The 19,344-nt window shown below is 41.7% G+C and overlaps 1 protein-coding gene across 5 annotated transcripts in view; it reads left to right on the top strand.

Moving 5' to 3' along the window:
• The window catches only part of SRGAP2 (SLIT-ROBO Rho GTPase activating protein 2), a 209,876-nt gene that overhangs the window by 90,026 nt on the left and 100,506 nt on the right, over positions 1–19,344 (top strand). For all 5 annotated transcript variants that reach the window (XM_054025841.1, XM_054025839.1, XM_054025840.1 and 2 more), the window contains one exon: positions 2,238–2,430. In XM_054025841.1, coding sequence (XP_053881816.1) covers positions 2,238–2,430 — 193 coding nt within the window. The remainder of the gene's footprint in view (positions 1–2,237; positions 2,431–19,344) is intronic.

The following is a 19,344-nucleotide window of genomic DNA, read 5'->3' as shown; positions in this document are numbered from 1 at the left end:
TGCACTTAAAAGAATACTGTGTGCCTGTCCATTGTGGTCTCCCCTGGCTTGGCTTCTATGGAGCCCTGATGGAAATGGAATCTAACCCTGACTGTAGAACAGATGGCAGTGGTACCTTTCCCAGAGTGTGAACCCCATCCTGTGTTTTGTAGCAGGCCAGGCTAGGAGAAGGAGGTGTAATTGACACTTTACTCTGCCTGAAGGAATGAATGTGGCTCGGTGTTTTGACGGAAAATAAATGCACACAACTATAAGTTTGCATATTTGCATGTAATTTTATTTTCCCCGACAGAGGGATAGAAGATGCATGAGTTCTCCAACCAGAAAAAAAATTACAATTGACCAGGTTTGCCTTCATGTAGCATTTATGGGGAGAGCAGCAGCTGGGGGGAATCACACTCTTTACCTGCTCCTTGCACTGTGTGTTCTGAATTGCCTTGGATGGTAAACTGTTGGGAAAGCAAGACTTTCAATTTCAACTCTTTTACAAAGATCAATTCAAATTTGAGAGCCTTAAGTTATCCCATAACTTGAAAAAATTAACTAATATCCTGACTTTTTTGAGGGGAAAAAACAACAACCTGAAACAGAACCCCTTACCACTGCTCCCCTTTTCTCCCTCTATCCCGCCTCCCAAATAAGGGTGCATGATCACTTTGAGCGTTGTCACTGAACTCCATGGAACTGTTTCTTGTTCACACTGTCCTGCTGGTCTTTGTGGTGCATTGGCAGGGTAAAGTGGTCAGAGCTGGATCCTGGTAAGTTTCCGTCAGTGACAAGAGGACAGATGTGCTCAGGGAGGCAAGCAAAGCTGGTTGCACTAATGTTTAAGTTTATTTATCTGTCTGTAGTGCCATTAAAAATGGTCTTCTTAATCTACTTCAGTGTCTGTTACGTTTTTCAAATGGATCATTCTAGGAATAAGTACTTTCCAACCACAGCCCCAAATAAGACCATTATCATAAAACTTTGCATCCGTGCAATCCACGGGCATAAACAAAGCTGTGCATGTAGAAGAAGACCTGAATGCTAAGTACTTCATTTGCTAACTTACATTGCAGTTTAAATTCAGTCCTGGAACAACATGTTTTTTCAACATTTAGGAAGAAGCAGCAGCAAATCACCAGTGATAATAGGCAGCTCTAATTAATGTTTGAGCACCCAGAGAGCCTCAGATGAAAGTACATATTTTATTATTTTCTTGTTAATTGCTAGAGTTGGAAGCTAAATATTCTCCTAGTAACTCAATAACTGCCAGTTCTGTGTGTTTTATTTACTTATTTATTTATTTTTTAAAGCAAGGGACTGTGACATCTCTGCTTCACGCTGATTCACTGTGTGAATGTGGGCTACTCATTAGCCATTCTGTGTGTCATTTTCTCCATCAGTGAAATGAGATTAACAGCCTATCTCCAAAAGCTTAAAGGGTTGATTTCACATTTGTAAAATGTCTTGAAATCTTAAATGAAATATGCCATATAAATGCAAACTGGTATTGCTGCTAATAATTCTGCTTCATAAACAGCATTAAAGAACACTTGTACCTGAAAAGGCTTATGGATGGCATACATGTGTACATCTGTTATTCGGAGAGATCCTTTTTTAAAAGAAAGTGTTACTTTTGGAGGCTTTGTCCAAGTGGAAATGCTGTCTGGCTCCTCCAAACAGGGGTTTATCAGTTGGGTGGTGCTGTGTTAATAACGGAGGTTACACATTAACTGCACTGAACTGAATAATCCCAAATTGGTGTCTTTTGGGAATATCCAAAACGCACACAGCTCCTTTGGTTTTGCCTCCGGAATAGTCAACCAAGGAGTTTGATTGAGAGACTTTGTGGAGTGATTTTTGAGGTGCAGGGGAAGAGGAGAGATTGCAGCTTTGCAGTCTTATCCAGGCTGGGATTCAGGACATTTTTGGGGAAGTGACCATTGCTTAATGCCAGATATGCCCTTGACACTTAGGATTGATGAAATTTTCAGCAGTAGAGCTTTGCTTGTAAGTGTACAATATTGGGTTCCAGATCGCCTTACTCTCGTCCTGTGTCCATAGTCACCTAAAGGTAATTGTAACCATTTTCTAACTATGGATACAGTTAATTAGATGCTTTTGGTGATCTCTTGATGGGGAGGGAGAGCTCTTTTAACCTTGATTTACTAGGTTAACTTTTATCACTTGGTTTTCCTTTGTTGGGCTTCTATTTAACACTTGGTATTTTGTTCGGTTCTCTCCTTGCTCAGAGATTCGCACCCAACTCATTGAGCAGTTGAAATGCCTCGACCAACAGTGCGAGCTTCGGGTCCAGCTACTTCAGGACTTGCAGGATTTCTTCCGCAAGAAGGCAGAGATCGAGATGGATTACTCAAGGAACTTGGAGAAGTTGGCTGAGAGATTCCTGGCTAAAACAAGGAGCACCAAAGACCAGCAATTCAAGTAGAGTTTTGCAAAGTTCCTTCTGGAGGCTGGGCATGGGGATGGGAGGAGAGAGCTGAAATATTGAATGTTGGGGGGTGGCAGGGGAGGGAAGGGGGCAGCATGTCCCTTTGTTAGGAACTTTAAAGGGGAAAATTCTTATTCTCTCAAGTGACCCAGGCGTGTGTTTGAAAAAAGTAGTTTCCCCTTTATGTGTTAGTTAATTAGCTGGATTAGCACAACTATTGCTGGTGGAGTGTAACTCCAAAGGGGAATGGAATGGTGGATAGTGGAAAATAGAGAATAACTTAATGAGGGAGCTGACACACGTGTAAAGTGAAGGGCAGAATCAGAGCTCTTCCCTAGATGTGTTTGGCTATTAAGGGAATACTTTTTTCTAATATTATGGATTTATTGTGTTTGCGATATCTCTCTTTTTAGTTAACAATCAATTAAGTAAAACTCCTCAGTTCTGGGGGTGGGGGTTAGTATACTCCTAAGAAAACCCTTACTTCTGCAATGCCATCACTTTTGATCCTGGCCTCAGGAAGAAAAGCAGCATAAATGATGGAGAGGTGGAGTTAATGGTACTTTTGGATGAAGGCGATGATCCACATTTTTTTGTGTGGTACCTAGATACTAAGGTGATGACAGGTTAAAAATCCTTCAGCTAGAAGATGTGTGTCAGATAAAAGTATGATTCTCCAGTGAAACTTTCATATGATTCAGGTCAGTCTGTGAAATACTTTCGGCTTCTTTGATTCTACCATGATGATAACACCATGAAGTGGGAGGAAACCAGAGAAGATTATTTGTTTATATATCCATGTGGGTGTGTAGAGTGTTACATGATTGAAGAAGTGCCCCAAACAAGTGAGTCTCTCTACCTGGGGAGTTGGTAGTTGAAGACAACGTGCAAAACAGGACAATCCAATACAGTTCTGACCAGGTTATTTTAGTTGCTTCTGTAGTGCAGCTCTTGTTTTTAGATCAGGGTTTGCACTATTCTCACTTGATTAAAACATCATGTTCTGGTGCCCTGAACATGTTTCCTTGGCTGCTACCTCCTTCCCCCTTGTTCCCTCCCCCCCCCCCCCCCCCCCCCCCCCCCCCCCGTGTTGTGATGAGTTTGATGCTTGAATGGGATTACCCAGCATGTGCTGAACTTTGATTGATGTGACGAACCACTGATATTTTCCTTTCTGCCATCAGACAAGAATGTTTATTCATCTTATTAACTATTATTTAGGCTAGAGTATGTATATGCATAGTGCTGGAATGCTGGTGGGGGTGTGCACAGAAGTTTATATAATGCAGAGAATGCAGAGCAGCTTAAAATTTGGAGACCATCTTGTGGCCAGATCATCAGAACAAAGGAGTCCCTTATCCTGGCTTTCTTGCATGGCGCTGCTGCAGCTGATATCCCAACATGCACAAAGCTTGTCATGTTTTGTTGTCAAGATAGCAGCTGTGGTGGCAACTCCAGGCAAAAGTAGTCTTGGGATATGAATCACTTCAATTTTGGACAGATCAGCCTTTTTTCCTCTGAAGGGATCCATCTGGATCTGCCTCCACCCAAAATAGTTTAAATTCTAGCCAGGGTTGGATCACAGCATTCTCTCTTTTTATTGGGCTTCTTTTAATTGCTGTATTTGGGGACACAAGTTGTTAGTGCTGGTGGGGGAGCAATTTTCCTTTTTATACTAGAAAGCTTTCTCTGGAAGCCATTAAATAGTCACCCTGTGACTTCCTTTTTTTAATACAGCTTTGATGTAACTCACCTTTTGTTCTCTGCCAAACTGATACTTAATGCAAACATCCTCATTAAAACACACAGTGCATTATATCACCCACAAAATCTGACCTCTAAACAGAGCTATTAAGCAGAGGTTGCTAGAGAATTCTATGTATTTATAGAACCATAATTGTGCCTTGAAGATTTGTTTCTGTCCTTTCCAGCAGCAGTAAAAACTTTTGTGGAACTGAAAGCTGTGTGCTTTCTGCAGACACCACTAAAAATGGGCTAAAGTCGTGTCTTGAACGGTGATTAATTCTGCTACATCCTGATTAGACTGTTCTTGTTTTGCCAATGAAATTTGAGAAAACACATTTATATTAAATGATGGTATAAAACCTCCCAAAGGAAATGCTCTTGCATTAGCAATCTAATGTTGGAAGGGTGTACATTGCTATCCTCTTGTTTGAGGCTTTAGTTGGCTCTTTAATATGGGAGTGATTAATAAAAATCCAGCAGGGTCTTAAATGATGCTGCACTGTTTGTTGTTCAAAGGTATTAGGCAGAGTATTGCAGTAGGTGGTTTCAATGCATGTGATCTTTTTTAAAGAGCCTAATTTTGTATTTCTAATAACTCTTCAAAAATAGTCATTTTGCCTGGTGATAAAAGGATTAAAAGGCCCCGGCTAGCGCAGAATGCAGCCAGTCTGAGTTGGACAGGCCATTATAGGCATATAACATCTTCACATGTTTTTGTATTGAGTGCCCATCCCTCTTCCAGCTGCAATTCAAGGTATTATCTAAATGCTCTGAGAACTTTAGTTTAGCTTTTCACTTCACATCCTGTAGCCATATTTAAGGCTGGCTGTAGGAATCCTGTTGGTCATTCCTTCTCTCTCTCACTGACTCTTCCAGGCTGGAGCAGAGCATTTTCTGTGGGAAGCCTTCTGGCCTTTTAGAACATGTGCTCACTATAGTAGTTTGTTGAAGCGCATACTTCGCAGTCTTCAGGGCAAAAATGTGGTCAGACTTCGGGTTATTTTTCCCCTTTACTCCTTCAGTGAGGATAATCTAGATATGGATGGTTTTCTGGCCACAACAGTGAAAAATGTTTTGAAACAGCCTGTTCTGGGTAGTTCCTTGTATAGTTTGGTTGGCCATCATTACATCTTGTAGATGTTAAGGCAAGCAATACTTAAAAATACTACCTAAGGAAGCAAGCAACATATTGATCCTGCAGGCTCAGTCATTTGGCTGGTTAATGCACAAAGGTACCATGCTCAAGGCTAGTAGATGATTGGAGGGGATGGGGCATGGCTTCAATACCGCATACTTGGGTAGCATCCCAAAGCACTTGGAACTCCAGAGACTAAATCCTGCAATCATTTTTGGTCCTTGCAAAGCTCAAATGCTAGCTTTATCTATTGTATGGTCTACATGATTTAGACCTAGATGTACTGTAATAGCTTAACCTACCACTGAACTGCAGCCACTCTCAAACTATTCAACAGTGCACAGCAGAATCAGGGGGAAAAGTTAGTATTTAAAGCATTGTCTCTTGCTGTGGGATGTCCTAGTTAGAATTGTGCAATGTGAAGGAAAGCAAGGAGATAGGAATTTCGATGATGGTAGGGTCAGGGAATAACATGGCTAGAAAAAAGCCTCAGATCTCTCCTCAGACACAGCATCTTTGTCTTCAAATCAACTCACTTCAGAATTAACCAATTTTGTTTTTGCATAAAGTTGTGTACAGATGCAACATATGGCTTTCAATGGGGCCTGGCATTTTAACACTATTCCTTAGGTTGGCTGGGTGAGGCACTGTGAACTGAAATGACTTCTCTGAGGTCACATACCATAGTGACTCATTTGGCTCTGTGTGGATTAGCAGCCGAGACTTGGATCCCAATCCTTTGCTCTAACTACTGGGCACGTGGTCTCCTAGTCCTTGTATATGGTTAAGAGGGAGGGGGAATATGGATTTAGGTTAGCCACTTACCAACTGTTATTCTTTTGAGGCCCAGGAGGATGTTTGGATCGTTAAAAACTTTAGATCCACTTCCTGCCATAGCTTATTGTCTTAATTAGACATGGACTAAATGGATGAGATGCCTGTTGTTTTTCAGATAAGGGAATAAGTTGAACATGATATGGAAGTCTTAAAGAAATTATTTTTGAAAGGCTTCACAGAAGTGTTTTGAAGAAGCATTCCTGATGCATTGGGAGGAGGAGGCTGCTCTGGATGTATAGGGCATCGTGGAAGAAGATGTGAAAATGAGAACGGAAGAAGACTACAAAGAGAAACTAGAAAACTGACAGGCTCAAAAAGGAATTGATATGGAGAGTTAAAAGAAACAACAGCAGCAGGAGTGGACCTTGAAGGGAGGGCAAAAACATGAGACCAGTGGAGCAGGCAAGGGGAAATCCGTTGAAGAGTTTGAACATGGAGAATCAATCAGTCAGAGCTGCAAAGGAGAGGCAACTTTACCAGAAGCGTTTTGAATTGATTGAATTCTGCTATTTATGCAATCATCTTAGTTGTCTATGTAGTCTTGCTTTGTACAAGCAATGCTTCCAGGGTCAAGAGTGAAACATCTCCATGTGGCCATATTTTGTTGCAGCACTGCCACGTTACATTGCACATCACTCAATAGCAATATGTGACATAAATGTACTTGTATCATGGGGGAGGAGTCTGTCCTGTTGGACAAATTTAGAAAAATGGTAAATCTAAATGAGGCAGAACCTTGAATGAGTGTTGTTCATTAGACACAGATGTTATCTTCCCTCCTAGAAGCCCCCTTTCAGGCTGTGTTTCAAGCACTGAATACACCTGTAGTTAATATTTAATGGAGTGCTATTGTGACTCAGCCCTTTGAATGACTGCTTTGTGGTTACAGCCTCGCTAGTTGTGGTTGAGTTCAAAGCATAATTAACTATCACAAACACTATTCTTTTCTAAACAGTGGAGATGGAATTTAGCCAAAAGTGTTTTTATACAGATGTTTCAAGTCCCGTTCAGACCTAAACCTTCCTAAAAGACTATCTGAGCAAATCCAATTGTCAGACTTCTGTCCTGGTGGATTTCCATGGTATTGCATGACTTTCCAGGACACACAACCATGTGGCAACTCTGTTATTGAGAGGCCAGAACCCTAAATATACACAATAACACGTTCCTTCATGTAACATGGTAATTATGTCACAAGATACCATGTTGTTCAATGGTAGGTTACCATGTCACTTGCAATTGTCACTGGCAATTTTTAGATGGCCTAACAAACTTCAAACAAAGGAGGAAATTTGTCAGGCAATTATCCTATAATTTGCATGTACTTTCATAATCAAAAGCTACCATGTCATTGCCAAGTTACCGTACGTGGGTTCATGTAATGGAATGCTGTCAAGAGCAGCAGGCCCAAAGTTTGAGTCTTGAAATTGAAATGATTTCACCACCACTCTCACTGCCGTATGAAAACAGAGCAGTAGACATGGGCACTGTGAGGTGCTTGTGTGTGTGTTGTGTTGGGTTTATTTTTGTTAGTCAGGTCCACATCATGAGCTTGGGGTTGAGGCAGCTGTACCCTTCTTTTTAGGGGATATTTTGAAACCTAGACTACTGGCTGCCGGCAATAAGCTATGAATAGACAGTGGTGGATTGAAACGGGCTGTGTATGTGTTTACACAATACTTTATAACCACCTTCACTGGAGCATCTGAGTGGTTTACCAAGGTGGGTGACTGCTGTCCCCATTTTACAGCTTGGGAAACCGAGGCACAGATTGACTTGACCAAGGTGGCGCATGAGTTGATGACAGTCAGAATGAGAACTTGGATTTCATTTGCTTTTAACCACTGGTCCATGTCTCCTGGAGCTGTCAACTTCGACTCCTACCCCCCCCCCCATTTTTTTTCTTTTAAAGGGGAATTTCAGGTAGAGAACACTGAATAGCGAGAATATTTGTATCCGAGGTACTTATTTGGTGAGCACTTCTTAGTACCTCTTGCTAGGTATTCCCTTAGATCATGTAATGTTCAAAACAAAAATAAGAGCGGTTTCTCTTGCAGCCCAGCTTCTTAAGCTGCCGGAGCCTGACTTTCAAAGGGTGGATACTCAGCACTTGCAAAACTTTGCCCCTGTAAGTCATCCGAATTTGGCCACTCAGAAATCGAAGCACCCAGAACACTAGTCGCTCTCCACATGCATTGCAGCAGATGTTGCTGTGACTGGCCTTCAGTCTTAAGGGTCCTTAAAAGAAGCATGACAAAACAGAGTGTAGTTTCTACCAGCTACCGAAGGGTTCATCCAACCACTGTGGGAGTTCTCAGACCTTCAGCCCTCACACCTTTCAGTCTAACATTCAAAATTCTGGATCTTCTGTGATTTGATCTGCCCGTTCATCCAGAGTAGCAAATACCATGAAGAATATATAAATAGCATTGCAAATGTTCAGCAATTTTCTTAAAGGGAGAAATAAAAAAAAGACTACTAAATAAATAAGTCTGCAGACTATTTTAAGACAAGATTATAAAATAACTTTAGAGAACCAGGATAATATTGGGAAGTAGGATCCCGAGCATCAATTGTCAACTGCTGAATAGAGGAATGGCCAGGACATCCCAGCATGAAATTCAGATGACTTTCTGGCAGCCTCTGCGTTGAAGTAGAGGATGCAGAACAAGTCTGGCAGCCTTCAAGCTCAGCATTTGTAAACAACAGATGTTCCAAACTGGAATGTTTGGAAGGCGGGTTGGAAAGCAAGGATATATGTCAATGCTTGAAATTCTTTGAATTTACAACGAGCATGAGCAGTGTCAGGAAGGCTTTCTTAAGATATTTGTTTGAATCAGCAATTTACAGAGAAACATAATTTTAGGTCTTCAGAATCTTCAGAGGTTACTAATTTTAAGGGGGAGAGAATGCAGGTTTTTGGGTGGATTTGGTAAAATATTTTGATTAGATGAATACACTATTAGCGTTAAACCAAAATGGATTTTATTAAGTAATTATGATCATAGTGAAAAGTAACAGAGGGTCCTGTGGCACCTTTAAGACTAACAGAAGTATTGGGAGCATACGCTTTCGTGGTAAGAACCTCACTTCTTCAGATGCAAGACTTCTTGCATCTGAAGAAGTGAGGTTCTTAACACGAAAGCGTATGCTCCCAATACTTCTGTTAGTCTTAAAGGTGCCACAGGACCCTCTGTTGCTTTTTACAGATTCAGACTAACACGGCTACCCCTCTGATACTATGATCATAGTGATATTTTGTCCTTTTAATTTTTTTCATTGAAAATTGGGAATCGCATCTTTTTGATTTCTCATCCTGGTTGCATTGGCCTACTCAGTGATCTTGTCTACACCTGGAAAGTTAAGACACATCATTCTCCACCAGTGGAGACTTGTATAGACACAGGGAGTGTGCAGATGGTATTTTACCACTGTATCATCTGTCTTGCCCTGTGTAGGGTTAGATGATGCAGTCATGGTTCAGGAGGTTTGTCTAGACTAAATCTTCTATCATTGTAACCACCAGTGGAGCTGCACACGTGAAGAATTATGGAACTAAATTTTCTTGGTATAAATTCAGCTTTTGTCAGTTTCTAGCCCTGATAGGTCATTAAACTAGACTTCAAAATGTCATAATTCTAATGTCTACCTTGTTTCTCACCTCTGCCTTTGACACTGTGATTTTTACCAGCCACTATGCAGAAGTGTGAGTAATGCTGAATACCATGTAAGCCAAGTTCTAAGGTCTGAAGGTGGTTGAGCATTAGTTTCTAGATCTCTAGATTCAAAAGATAGTAGCTGTTACATTAATGTTGGAATTGATATGAGATGAGGAATTAGTAAGATCATAATCATGATGCTGTGACTTGAAAAATCTATCACTTACTAGGTCTATAAGCATGCTATATATACACCTGGATACTGATTCCCGTATTCTAGTCGGGGGGGAGAGACACAATTTCTAGTCTGAATTGTATACATCAGACTTTAAAACGGTCACTGATCCTTCAGTCCCTCAGTACTATGGTTCTGACACTGGTCCAAGATTACACCCAGTTACACTGGCCCATGGTCCAAAGTAACTTCCGTTCCTTGGAAATGTTTTGCCTTCAACAGGCTCTATAGTTCCATATGATATGCATGAAGAACTTGGTTCTTGTGTCGCCAGCCCCTTAGGTATAAAATATTATTATCCATCTCCATTCCCACAGAAAATGAAAGTCCCTTTTAATACTGAATACCAACTCAAATTAAAGGGAAGCTGTGAATGTTTGGGATTTCACGAGACCTATTGTTTTCTTTAATTTCTTTCCTTCTGTCTGTTTGCAAATGCTGTACAACTATGGAAATGGCGTAAGTTCCAAAACAAAGGCTTCCATGTAATTTTCTCTTGACTAACAGAGAAAAACCATTGGATGAGTAGAGTTCTACTGAATGATAGGTACTGGAGACAGGAAATTTTCCACTCAAGAAAAGACTTTTCCTTCAAGGAGGCATTCAAAAAGCCCGGTCTTAAGGGGGAAATGTTCTTAGCAGCAATTTTAAAATGCTGTCAGTGCCTTGCCTGCATAGGAATCCTACTGTTGGCCAGGATTCAATGATTGTACCAGTATTAGCACTGGTGCAAAAGTTTAGGAAATCAAGTCTAGTGTAGACAAGGACTCAGTGGCTAATGAGGCCACATGATCTGTTAGTGAAGCCTATATTTAAGGCTATCTTTTTAAGGTAACATGTAAAATATGTTTGAAAAAAATTGAACTTGTACTTTTTTTGCTTCTTATGATGTATAAAGTCCAAGACGCTGCTGTTTTTCAGCATTGTCCCTCTTGAGCCCCTATTTCTATCATGACAACAGAAAATTTGCTTGCTAATGAAGTTGAAGGGCAGTTGGAGAACTTCTGTACTCCCACAGGGTGAAATCCCAGGGCACTGTTCATTTAAATGCTAAATCTTTCAGAGGCTTACATTGATCACAAAGCTGTTCCCTGGTGCCACGTTCATTCTCCTCTGGGCTGTTGTTCCCTGACCTCACTCAGACATAGTCCTCTTGTTTAGCAACTCCTTTAAGACAGGGCTGTTTTCTGCTCCAGGACTAGGCTGGGGGTTCCTCAAAGCGTCACCTCACTTCCTGAACTACTGAAATCCCAAGCAAGGGACAGGAGCTGAAGGAACAAATGGTCTGTTGGTTCACAATTTCCTTGGCCAGATGTCATGTGGACGGGCAATTTAATAACTTAAAAGGCCTTGGATTAGTCTTTAGCTCTGCTCTGGTGACAGACAAACTTTGAAGTGAAAGTTGCAGGATTTTACAAAGAGAGCACTCAAAAAAAATCCACGTGCCTTAAGAAACCATTACTTTGGTAGGTTTTTTAATCTGTGCACAACCTCCCATACCCTCATTTCTCCCCACAAATGCTGAGATCCAGTCCAGCTAAGACTCACCTAAACAAGCTCCGTAGATCTATCGTTGTAGTAGCACAGGCTTTAAACAAGAAGAGAGAGGTTTGTTTCAAGCCCTGGATCTGACTTTAGGAAGAGTTTGAGTTTGGGCTGAATCTGCATTCTCCATGTAGACACCTCTAAACTTTGGAGGAAGTTCAGATCCAAACTTTGCAGTTTGGGCTTAGGTCTATTTTAAATTAATTCAAACAGATCGCCCATTGAAGCAATGCTGTCAAACCTAGAGGAATGGCTGGGAGTTGATCCAACTTTTACACTTCCATCTCCTTCGTGGGTGACCTGAAATCAAAAACAGAATAAAATGTGCCAGCCCCTCTGAGAACTACAGTGAGCAAGAATAGCTGCAATTCTGCCTGTGGTTATGGCTAGAAATTGTATTTTTAACTTCCTGTCTTCAGGAACGGTTGTGTAGCTTTGCTGTATGATGTGAAAACTGCCACATTCTACCCCAGACACTGCTGCAGTTCAGAGGTGGCCGAAATAATTTGTGTATGTATATATAGCTTTTATTATCAGGGAGCCCTTAAAAAAAAACACACAAAAAACCCCCAGCAAAACCAAAAACAAACAAAAACCTCATCCCCTTCATTTATCCTTGCCCCTGCATTTTCCAGTGCAATCCTGTCTTTCCTGTCTGTCTCCTCTTGATTGTAATCTCTTCAGTGTAGGGATTGCCTTTACCTTTTGTCTTTTACTAGTCCTGAGCACATTGTCGCTATCAACTAAATAATGAATCTCATTTATTTGTAAATAGGTTGGAGTGAGAGGTAATAGACTTGTATAAATGCAAGATGGTATTAACTTAACGAGGTACTGAAAGGGTTAAGGAAGCCCACAGACAGAAATGAAAGGACTTAAAATAAAAAATTAAAAATCTATTGGAGCACTGTTATGTGGTGGCTATCGGAGGTTGAGATTAGGATGTGGCACTAACTGCACAGACTTTAAGGTGACAATCCCAATTAGAATCGTGTGGTGTTGGAGATTTTTTTCCTGCAAGACTGCCTTTCATGTGTGACCACATGCAGTGTGTCAACATGCTGTCTGGCGCCATTAGACACCAGCAGTTTTAGTCACCGAACTTTCATGGGCCCTTGGTATTTCTGCTATGCACCTTCTTAGAATAGCTTCGGGTGTTACGGTGCAGCAGTTTGGACAGCTGGGAATTGTCCATTTAACTTTTTAATCTCTTATGATGGCCAGAGTCTGCCTTGTTTTATTTGAAAAATAAAGCACATATGTCATGCTGCACTCTGGCCTCCTTCATAGATTCTTGTCTGCAGCTACATACTTTGTCAGCTCTCACAAGCTAAGCAGTGTGAGACTGGGTTAATACATGAATAGGAGACATTCAGAGAACAACCAGGTGCTAGTGATTCAATAAGTGACAGTTTTGTCTCTAAGCCTCTGTAGTTCTCCATGCTCATGGTTCCTAGAAATGCCATCTTTTAGATCAGTTGTAAAATCTAGCTACTGATGATTTATCCCTTTGTTCCAAACTGTTCAGTAGTTGGTAGGGCGGCCACCGTGGTAGGTGATGCGTTGGAAAGCTGGGGAGATGGAGATGGGCAGGAACAGACCTTTCTAGTGGGTGAGGACACAGATAGTGCAGGCTGGCTAGCAGGCTTCACACAGCGGTAGCTGTGCAGGCTGAGCAGGGAGAGTTGGCAGCCCTGAACTGGCCTATGTGAGAAGAGTGAAGTGAACTGGAAAAGAAACAACAGATCCTCCTCAGGAATTGGAGACAGGGTTTCTAGTGGTTAGAGCAGGAAACTGCAAGTCATTAAAATGCGGGTTTTATTCCTGACCCTTCATAGAATCATAGAATCATAGAATATCAGAGTTGGAAGGGACCTCAAGAGGTCATCTAGTCCAACCCCCTGCTCAAAGCAGGACCAATTCCCAGCTAAATCATCCCAGCCAGGGCTTTGTCAAGCCGGGCCTTAAAAACCTCCAAGGAAGGAGACTCCACCACCTCCCTAGGTAACGCATTCCAGTGTTTCACCACCCTCCTAGTGAAATAGTTTTTCCTGATATCCAACCTGGACCTCCCCCACTGCAACTTGAGACCATTGCTCCTTGTTCTGTCATCTGCCACCACTGAGAACAGCCGAGCTCCATCCTCTTTGGAACCCCCCTTCAGGTAGTTGAAGGCTGCTATCAAATCCCCCCTCATTCTTCTCTTCTGGAGACTAAACAATCCCAGTTCTCTCAGCCTCTCCTCATAAGTCATGTGCTCCAGACCCCTAATCATTTTTGTTGCCCTCCGCTGGACTCTTTCCAATTTTTCCACATCCTTCTTGTAGTGTGGGGACCAAAACTGGACACAGTATTCCAGATGAGGCCTCACCAATGTCGAATAAAGGGGAACGATCACGTTCCTCGATCTGCTGGCAATGCCCCTACTTATACAGCCCAAAATGCCGTTAGCCTTCTTGGCAACAAGAGCACACTGTTGACTCATATCCAGCTTCTCGTCCACTGTGACCCCTAGGTCCTTTTCAGCAGAACTGCTACCTAGCCATTCGGTCCCTAGTCTGTAGCAGTGCATGGGATTCTTCCGTCCTAAGTGCAGGACTCTGCACTTGTCCTTGTTGAACCTCATCAGGTTTTTTTCTGCCCAATCCTCTAATTTGTCTAGGTCCCTCTGTATCCGATCCCTACCCTCTAGTGTATCTACCACGCCTCCTAGTTTAGTGTCATCTGCAAACTTGCTGAGAGTGCAGTCCACACCATCCTCCAGATCATTAATAAAGATATTAAACAAAACCGGCCCCAGGACCGACCCTTGGGGCACTCCACTTGAAACCAGCTGCCAACTAGACATGGAGCCATTGATCACTACCCGTTGAGCCCGACGATCTAGCCAGCTTTCTATCCACCTTACAGTCCATTCATCCAGCCCATACTTCTTTAACTTGGTGGCAAGAATACTGTGGGAAACAGTATCAAAAGCTTTGCTAAAGTCAAGAAATAAGTCATCCACTGCTTTCCCCTCATCCACAGAGCCAGTTATCTCATCATAGAAGGCAATTAGGTTAGTCAGGCACGACTTCCCCTTCGTGAATCCATGCTGACTGTTCCTGATCACTTTCCTGTCCTCTAAATGTCTCATAATTGATTCCTTGAGGACCTGCTCCATGATTTTTCCAGGGACTGAGGTGAGGCTGACTGGCCTGTAGTTCCCTGGATCCTCCTTCTTCCCTTTTTTAAAGATGGGCACTACATTAGCCTTTTTCCAGTCATCTGGGACCGGAAAAAGGCTAATGTAGTGCCCATCTTTAAAAAAGGGAAGGAGGAGGATCCGGGGAACTAACTTCCACTAACTTAAGTGAGAAGTTTTCTCTCTCAGCCTTAGCTTCCCCATCTTTTAAAGGAGGATATTTAATCATGCTTTGAGATCTTTATCAGAAAGGCACAAGATATATATACACAAAGTGTTGTTGTCACTTAACGGCGATCTTACAAATCCTTGCAATTAATTTGACTTCTAGTTTCTGTGTGTGAAGCTGTCATCGCAGCCTATTTCACAAGTTGTCTTATGGAATATGTGGCCTTTACAGCAAATGTTAACAGTAACTTTTCATTAGTCTGCTTGCGATCCTTTCTTTCATTGAGTTCTGGGCTAGAGATAGTGTCTCTTGTCCCATGAAAGTTAAAAGTACGTTTTACCAGACCCAGGGCCACCCTTGGAGAAAGGGTTTAACTTAGTAAAATATGGCATTAATTTTTTCTCTTATGGTGAAAGCTTTTATCTGGGGTTGGAATGGGAAAGGGCAGGATGCAGAACTCCGCCTTGTGTGTCCTGGAAGGACAGGTGGCAACATATGCATATATAGTCCATATTGGTGTGTGTATATATACGAGATGCAGAAATCCTCCTTTCATGGACAAGATTCTGTTTCTAATTAATTCATTAGTTTATTAACAAACCAAACAATCATTAACTACACAACAAATGCAGATTTCAGGTTATCTAGGGCAATACAGTAGGAAGCGCTTGATTTATATAGGTTAATACCTAGTAGTTGCAACTTTCTTCAGTCAGGACTGCCCAAGGGGGGGCAAGTGGGGCAATTTGCCCCAGGCCCCGCAGGGGCCCCCAGGAGAGTTTTTCAGGGCCCCTGGAGCGGGGTCCTTCACTCGCCCGGGCCCCCAGAGCGTCTTCCGCTCCTGGTCTTCAGCAGCAGGGGGTCCTTCAGCTCCAGGACCCGCCACCAAAGTGCCCTGAAGACCCGCGTCGGGAGATCCTTCTGCCCTGGGACCCGCTGCCGAAGTGCTGGGTCTTCGGCGGCAATTCGGTGGCGGGGGGCCCCCGCTGCCGAAGCCCCCAGGTCCCCTGAATCCTCTGGCCAGCCCTGTCTTCAGTACTGCATTGTGATAATTCTATCTGCTTTTGTCTGTCAGCAGTATATACAGTGTAGTACATAAACTACAAAGCCTAATATTCTCTTTTAAATAAAATAATCTGTGCTCTCACCCTAGATGGCTTTTTTTTTAAATCAAAGCAGTAGGAGAAAATCACTAGCCTAGAATATCTCCAGCCCCCTTCCTTATACTCCAGACCTTGAAACAATCCAGATCACAAGCTTTAGTCATTTCCTGTGGTATGTTTTTAAGGGTAAGAAACAAACATCCAGATCAGCTGCTTTGAAACTATTTTTCTGTTTAAAACTTATCTACTTTGTATTGTAGATCCAACCTTTGCTACTATGGGTAGCACAATGGAAGCCTACAGAGGCTTGTTTGAGTATTAATCATGTTTATTACAGTAGTGCTTAAGGACTGACTGGTATTGGAGCCCCATTATTCCAGGCACTGTACAAACAGAATAGTAGATTTTTCCTGATTTGACAAGCTTACAATCTAAATAGACAGGGTAGGGGAATGGGTGTAACACACAAGGAATGTAAAAAATGCAATAGCAGCAAGTTATTTCCAGGTTTGTAGGGTTTTTGTTCGGTTTGGAGTTGTTTTTTGTGTGTGTGGGTAAACTAAATGGAGAGTGAGGGGGTCAGGGCAGCTGGGCAGGGGAGGAGAGGATAAAAGGGGCAGTTGTGGAGTGAAACTGAAGCGAAGAATCGGAGGGAGGTGGAAGGAGAGGAGTGGAGCAAACAGGCCATCCGCACAGGCTAGAGAAAGTCCAAATCAAAACTGTAGCAAGTTCTCAATGTCCAGAGGTCCCTGCTTTGGCTGCTTTTGCTCCCACTGGCTAGAGTCTCTGACTGGCTTCTTTTTGCACATCTTAGGAATATCAGCGAGAAATCTGTTTGCCATGGGGAGGTTGCTATCCATCTAATGAAGGATATGCATGGTGTTTGTGGGGACTGCATCTTTAGTCTTGCAGAGGGATGGAGTCTGATCTAATTTTACTTCAGTTACTGCTTGACAACTCTTACGTCTCTGGTGTAAAGCCAAAGCTCATCTTGATCTAATAAAAATCACTTTACCGGGATCTCCATATGCACATGCTTAACAGATCAGGTATGTCTGTCAAATATTTATATTCAGAAAAATTGGTGCTGTTTTTTGCAGGCGAGTGCACTTTGAGTAGTGAATAAAAGGTAACCAAATATCCATGTATCTGTCCTCTCTCTATTTTGCTGGATATGTAACTGGTGTGTTAATTTTTCTATAACCACAATCTCCCATATGTTTTTTTACCATTCCTCAATGATTTGGCTATTTTTCTTTTTCCAATGAGAGGTTTCCAGTAGCTGAATAGCTACTAGCAGAAGACAGAAGAACTGTTCATTTCCTTTTATGTGACTCTTTCCACTAGGAACCCTGAGGAGGATTACCAACAATCAGTACCCAACAATTTGTGATATGTGGTAGTAATTTTAATTTTTTGTGAATGTTTAATCTTGCTTTAAAACATGAATGCATTACTTCATTATAAACCCCTATTAAATGATGCACATGTCACTCCCCCACTCTCCCCCTCCCCCAAATTCAGATTTTGTTCAAAGGCCCGGGTGAGGATGGTGTAGCTGTTTCTGTGTTAAAGAAACTGTGGAGTGTGAAATCTGAAGGCTTTTCTTCTCAATCAGAACAGACCCTGTAGTGCCGCTTGATCACACAAAGAAGGGTAAATTGACAAATGCATTCCAAACCATACTGCTGTACTTTTAGAACAGCCTGTCAGTGAACCAGTGAGATTAGCTCTTTTGCCAAACTTTTCTGTGATCTTTAACACACAAAGTCCTATCAAATGCCTTTCTAGTTTTCTGCCTAAAGATCAGTTGGTTTAATTTTGACACGTTGGTAAGAAAAACTTCATATGGATTTTTCATCTTGGTTTTAGTAGAGATGAGCTTTTCAGGCAATTTTGCAACTGTTTGACACATTTTTGCCATAGCCTGGCTTTTTAGAATATTTTAAATTTTGTCTCTTCCAAGAATTACGTAACACAGGAAAAAAGAACGTGTAAACAAATGATAAACAGATATAAGGGAAATTAAGTATTCCAGCCAAGCTAACAGGTCTAGTCTCCACCAACCCAAAACAGTGCTGCAGAATCCCTCAGGTATTGTAGAAAATTACTGCTTAGGTCTTGGCTTGATTTCTGAAGTGATGTTTCTTAAAACCTTATTCTTGAATTAGGCGGCTTGTCGCTTCTATCGTCTCTGCAGTGAGACAAGGATGTTGTCCTCCTTATTTTGTTACGTTGGCACTAAAAATTAGTCTTTTTTTCATAACCTCATTCTTTATTGAACGGGGGAGGAGGGGGTCAGCCATAGAACATGGAAAAAGAAAATAGAAAATTCCAAGATGGGATCATGCACCTCCCTGATAAATTTTAGAGGTGTGGTTACTCTATTGGTCACGGTAGGGTTAAATGCAATGGAAGTATGTATAAAAGTATCTCAGAAATGCATATAGTGGCTGTATCTTCTCTCTCCCACTGGGTTGTTATTGATTGGCAATAAATCAAACAAAAAACCAACATCCCTAAAGTAATTCTTTAGGAAATGACACATGTAGTAAAACCATCTTTAAAGGCAGATGCCATACTGAATCTTTGCTTAAGTATAAGTATTTGCACTGTGGATAAAGTTAGCCTTTTAGGCTATTTATCCACTTTTCAAGAAAACAGCCAAGTGACTTTTTTAAACCACATTCTCCCCTGACTTATGTCCACATGCAACCACACTGATTTCATTGTGTGTAAGTTAGGGTAGTTATCTGACTGTTGATAAAGCCTTGGTTGCACTTTCAGTTAATATCTTTTAAAATATGTATAAACGTTGAATTTATACTACAAACCATTTCATTTACCAGAATAAAAAGTCACACAATAATATAGTGTTAAAATAAAGCTGATTACCACAGCCAAATTCTCATGGGGAGAGATGGGTTAAGAAAATGTTTCAGGGTTTTTGGGGGTCTTGGTATTTCATTGTATTGGCTTAGAGTAGATCCTCAAGTTTAGACCTGTTAGGGAGAAAGAGGGAGGAGGAGTGTAACTTTGCGGAAGATTCAGCTACAAAAAGTGTGTGTGTGGGGGGGGAATGCTTGAAATGCATTTCCTCATGCTGAAATTGAACAATATCTGATCTCCTCTCTAGTTTGTAGTTACAGAAATTGAAGTGGGCTGTAGGACAGAGCAAACACTTGTGTGAGGGTTGAGAGGGAGATGATCAAAGAAGCAGCATCTGCTATATCTCAGAATCACTGTAAACCAGGCATAACAACATGTTCTGCTCTCTGCTTCTGGAAATAAATG

The sequence above is a fragment of the Malaclemys terrapin genome, chromosome 4 (assembly GCF_027887155.1).
Source record: "Malaclemys terrapin pileata isolate rMalTer1 chromosome 4, rMalTer1.hap1, whole genome shotgun sequence".
Taxonomy (NCBI): domain Eukaryota; kingdom Metazoa; phylum Chordata; order Testudines; family Emydidae; genus Malaclemys; species Malaclemys terrapin.
This window is presented reverse-complemented; position numbering and strand designations above follow the sequence as displayed.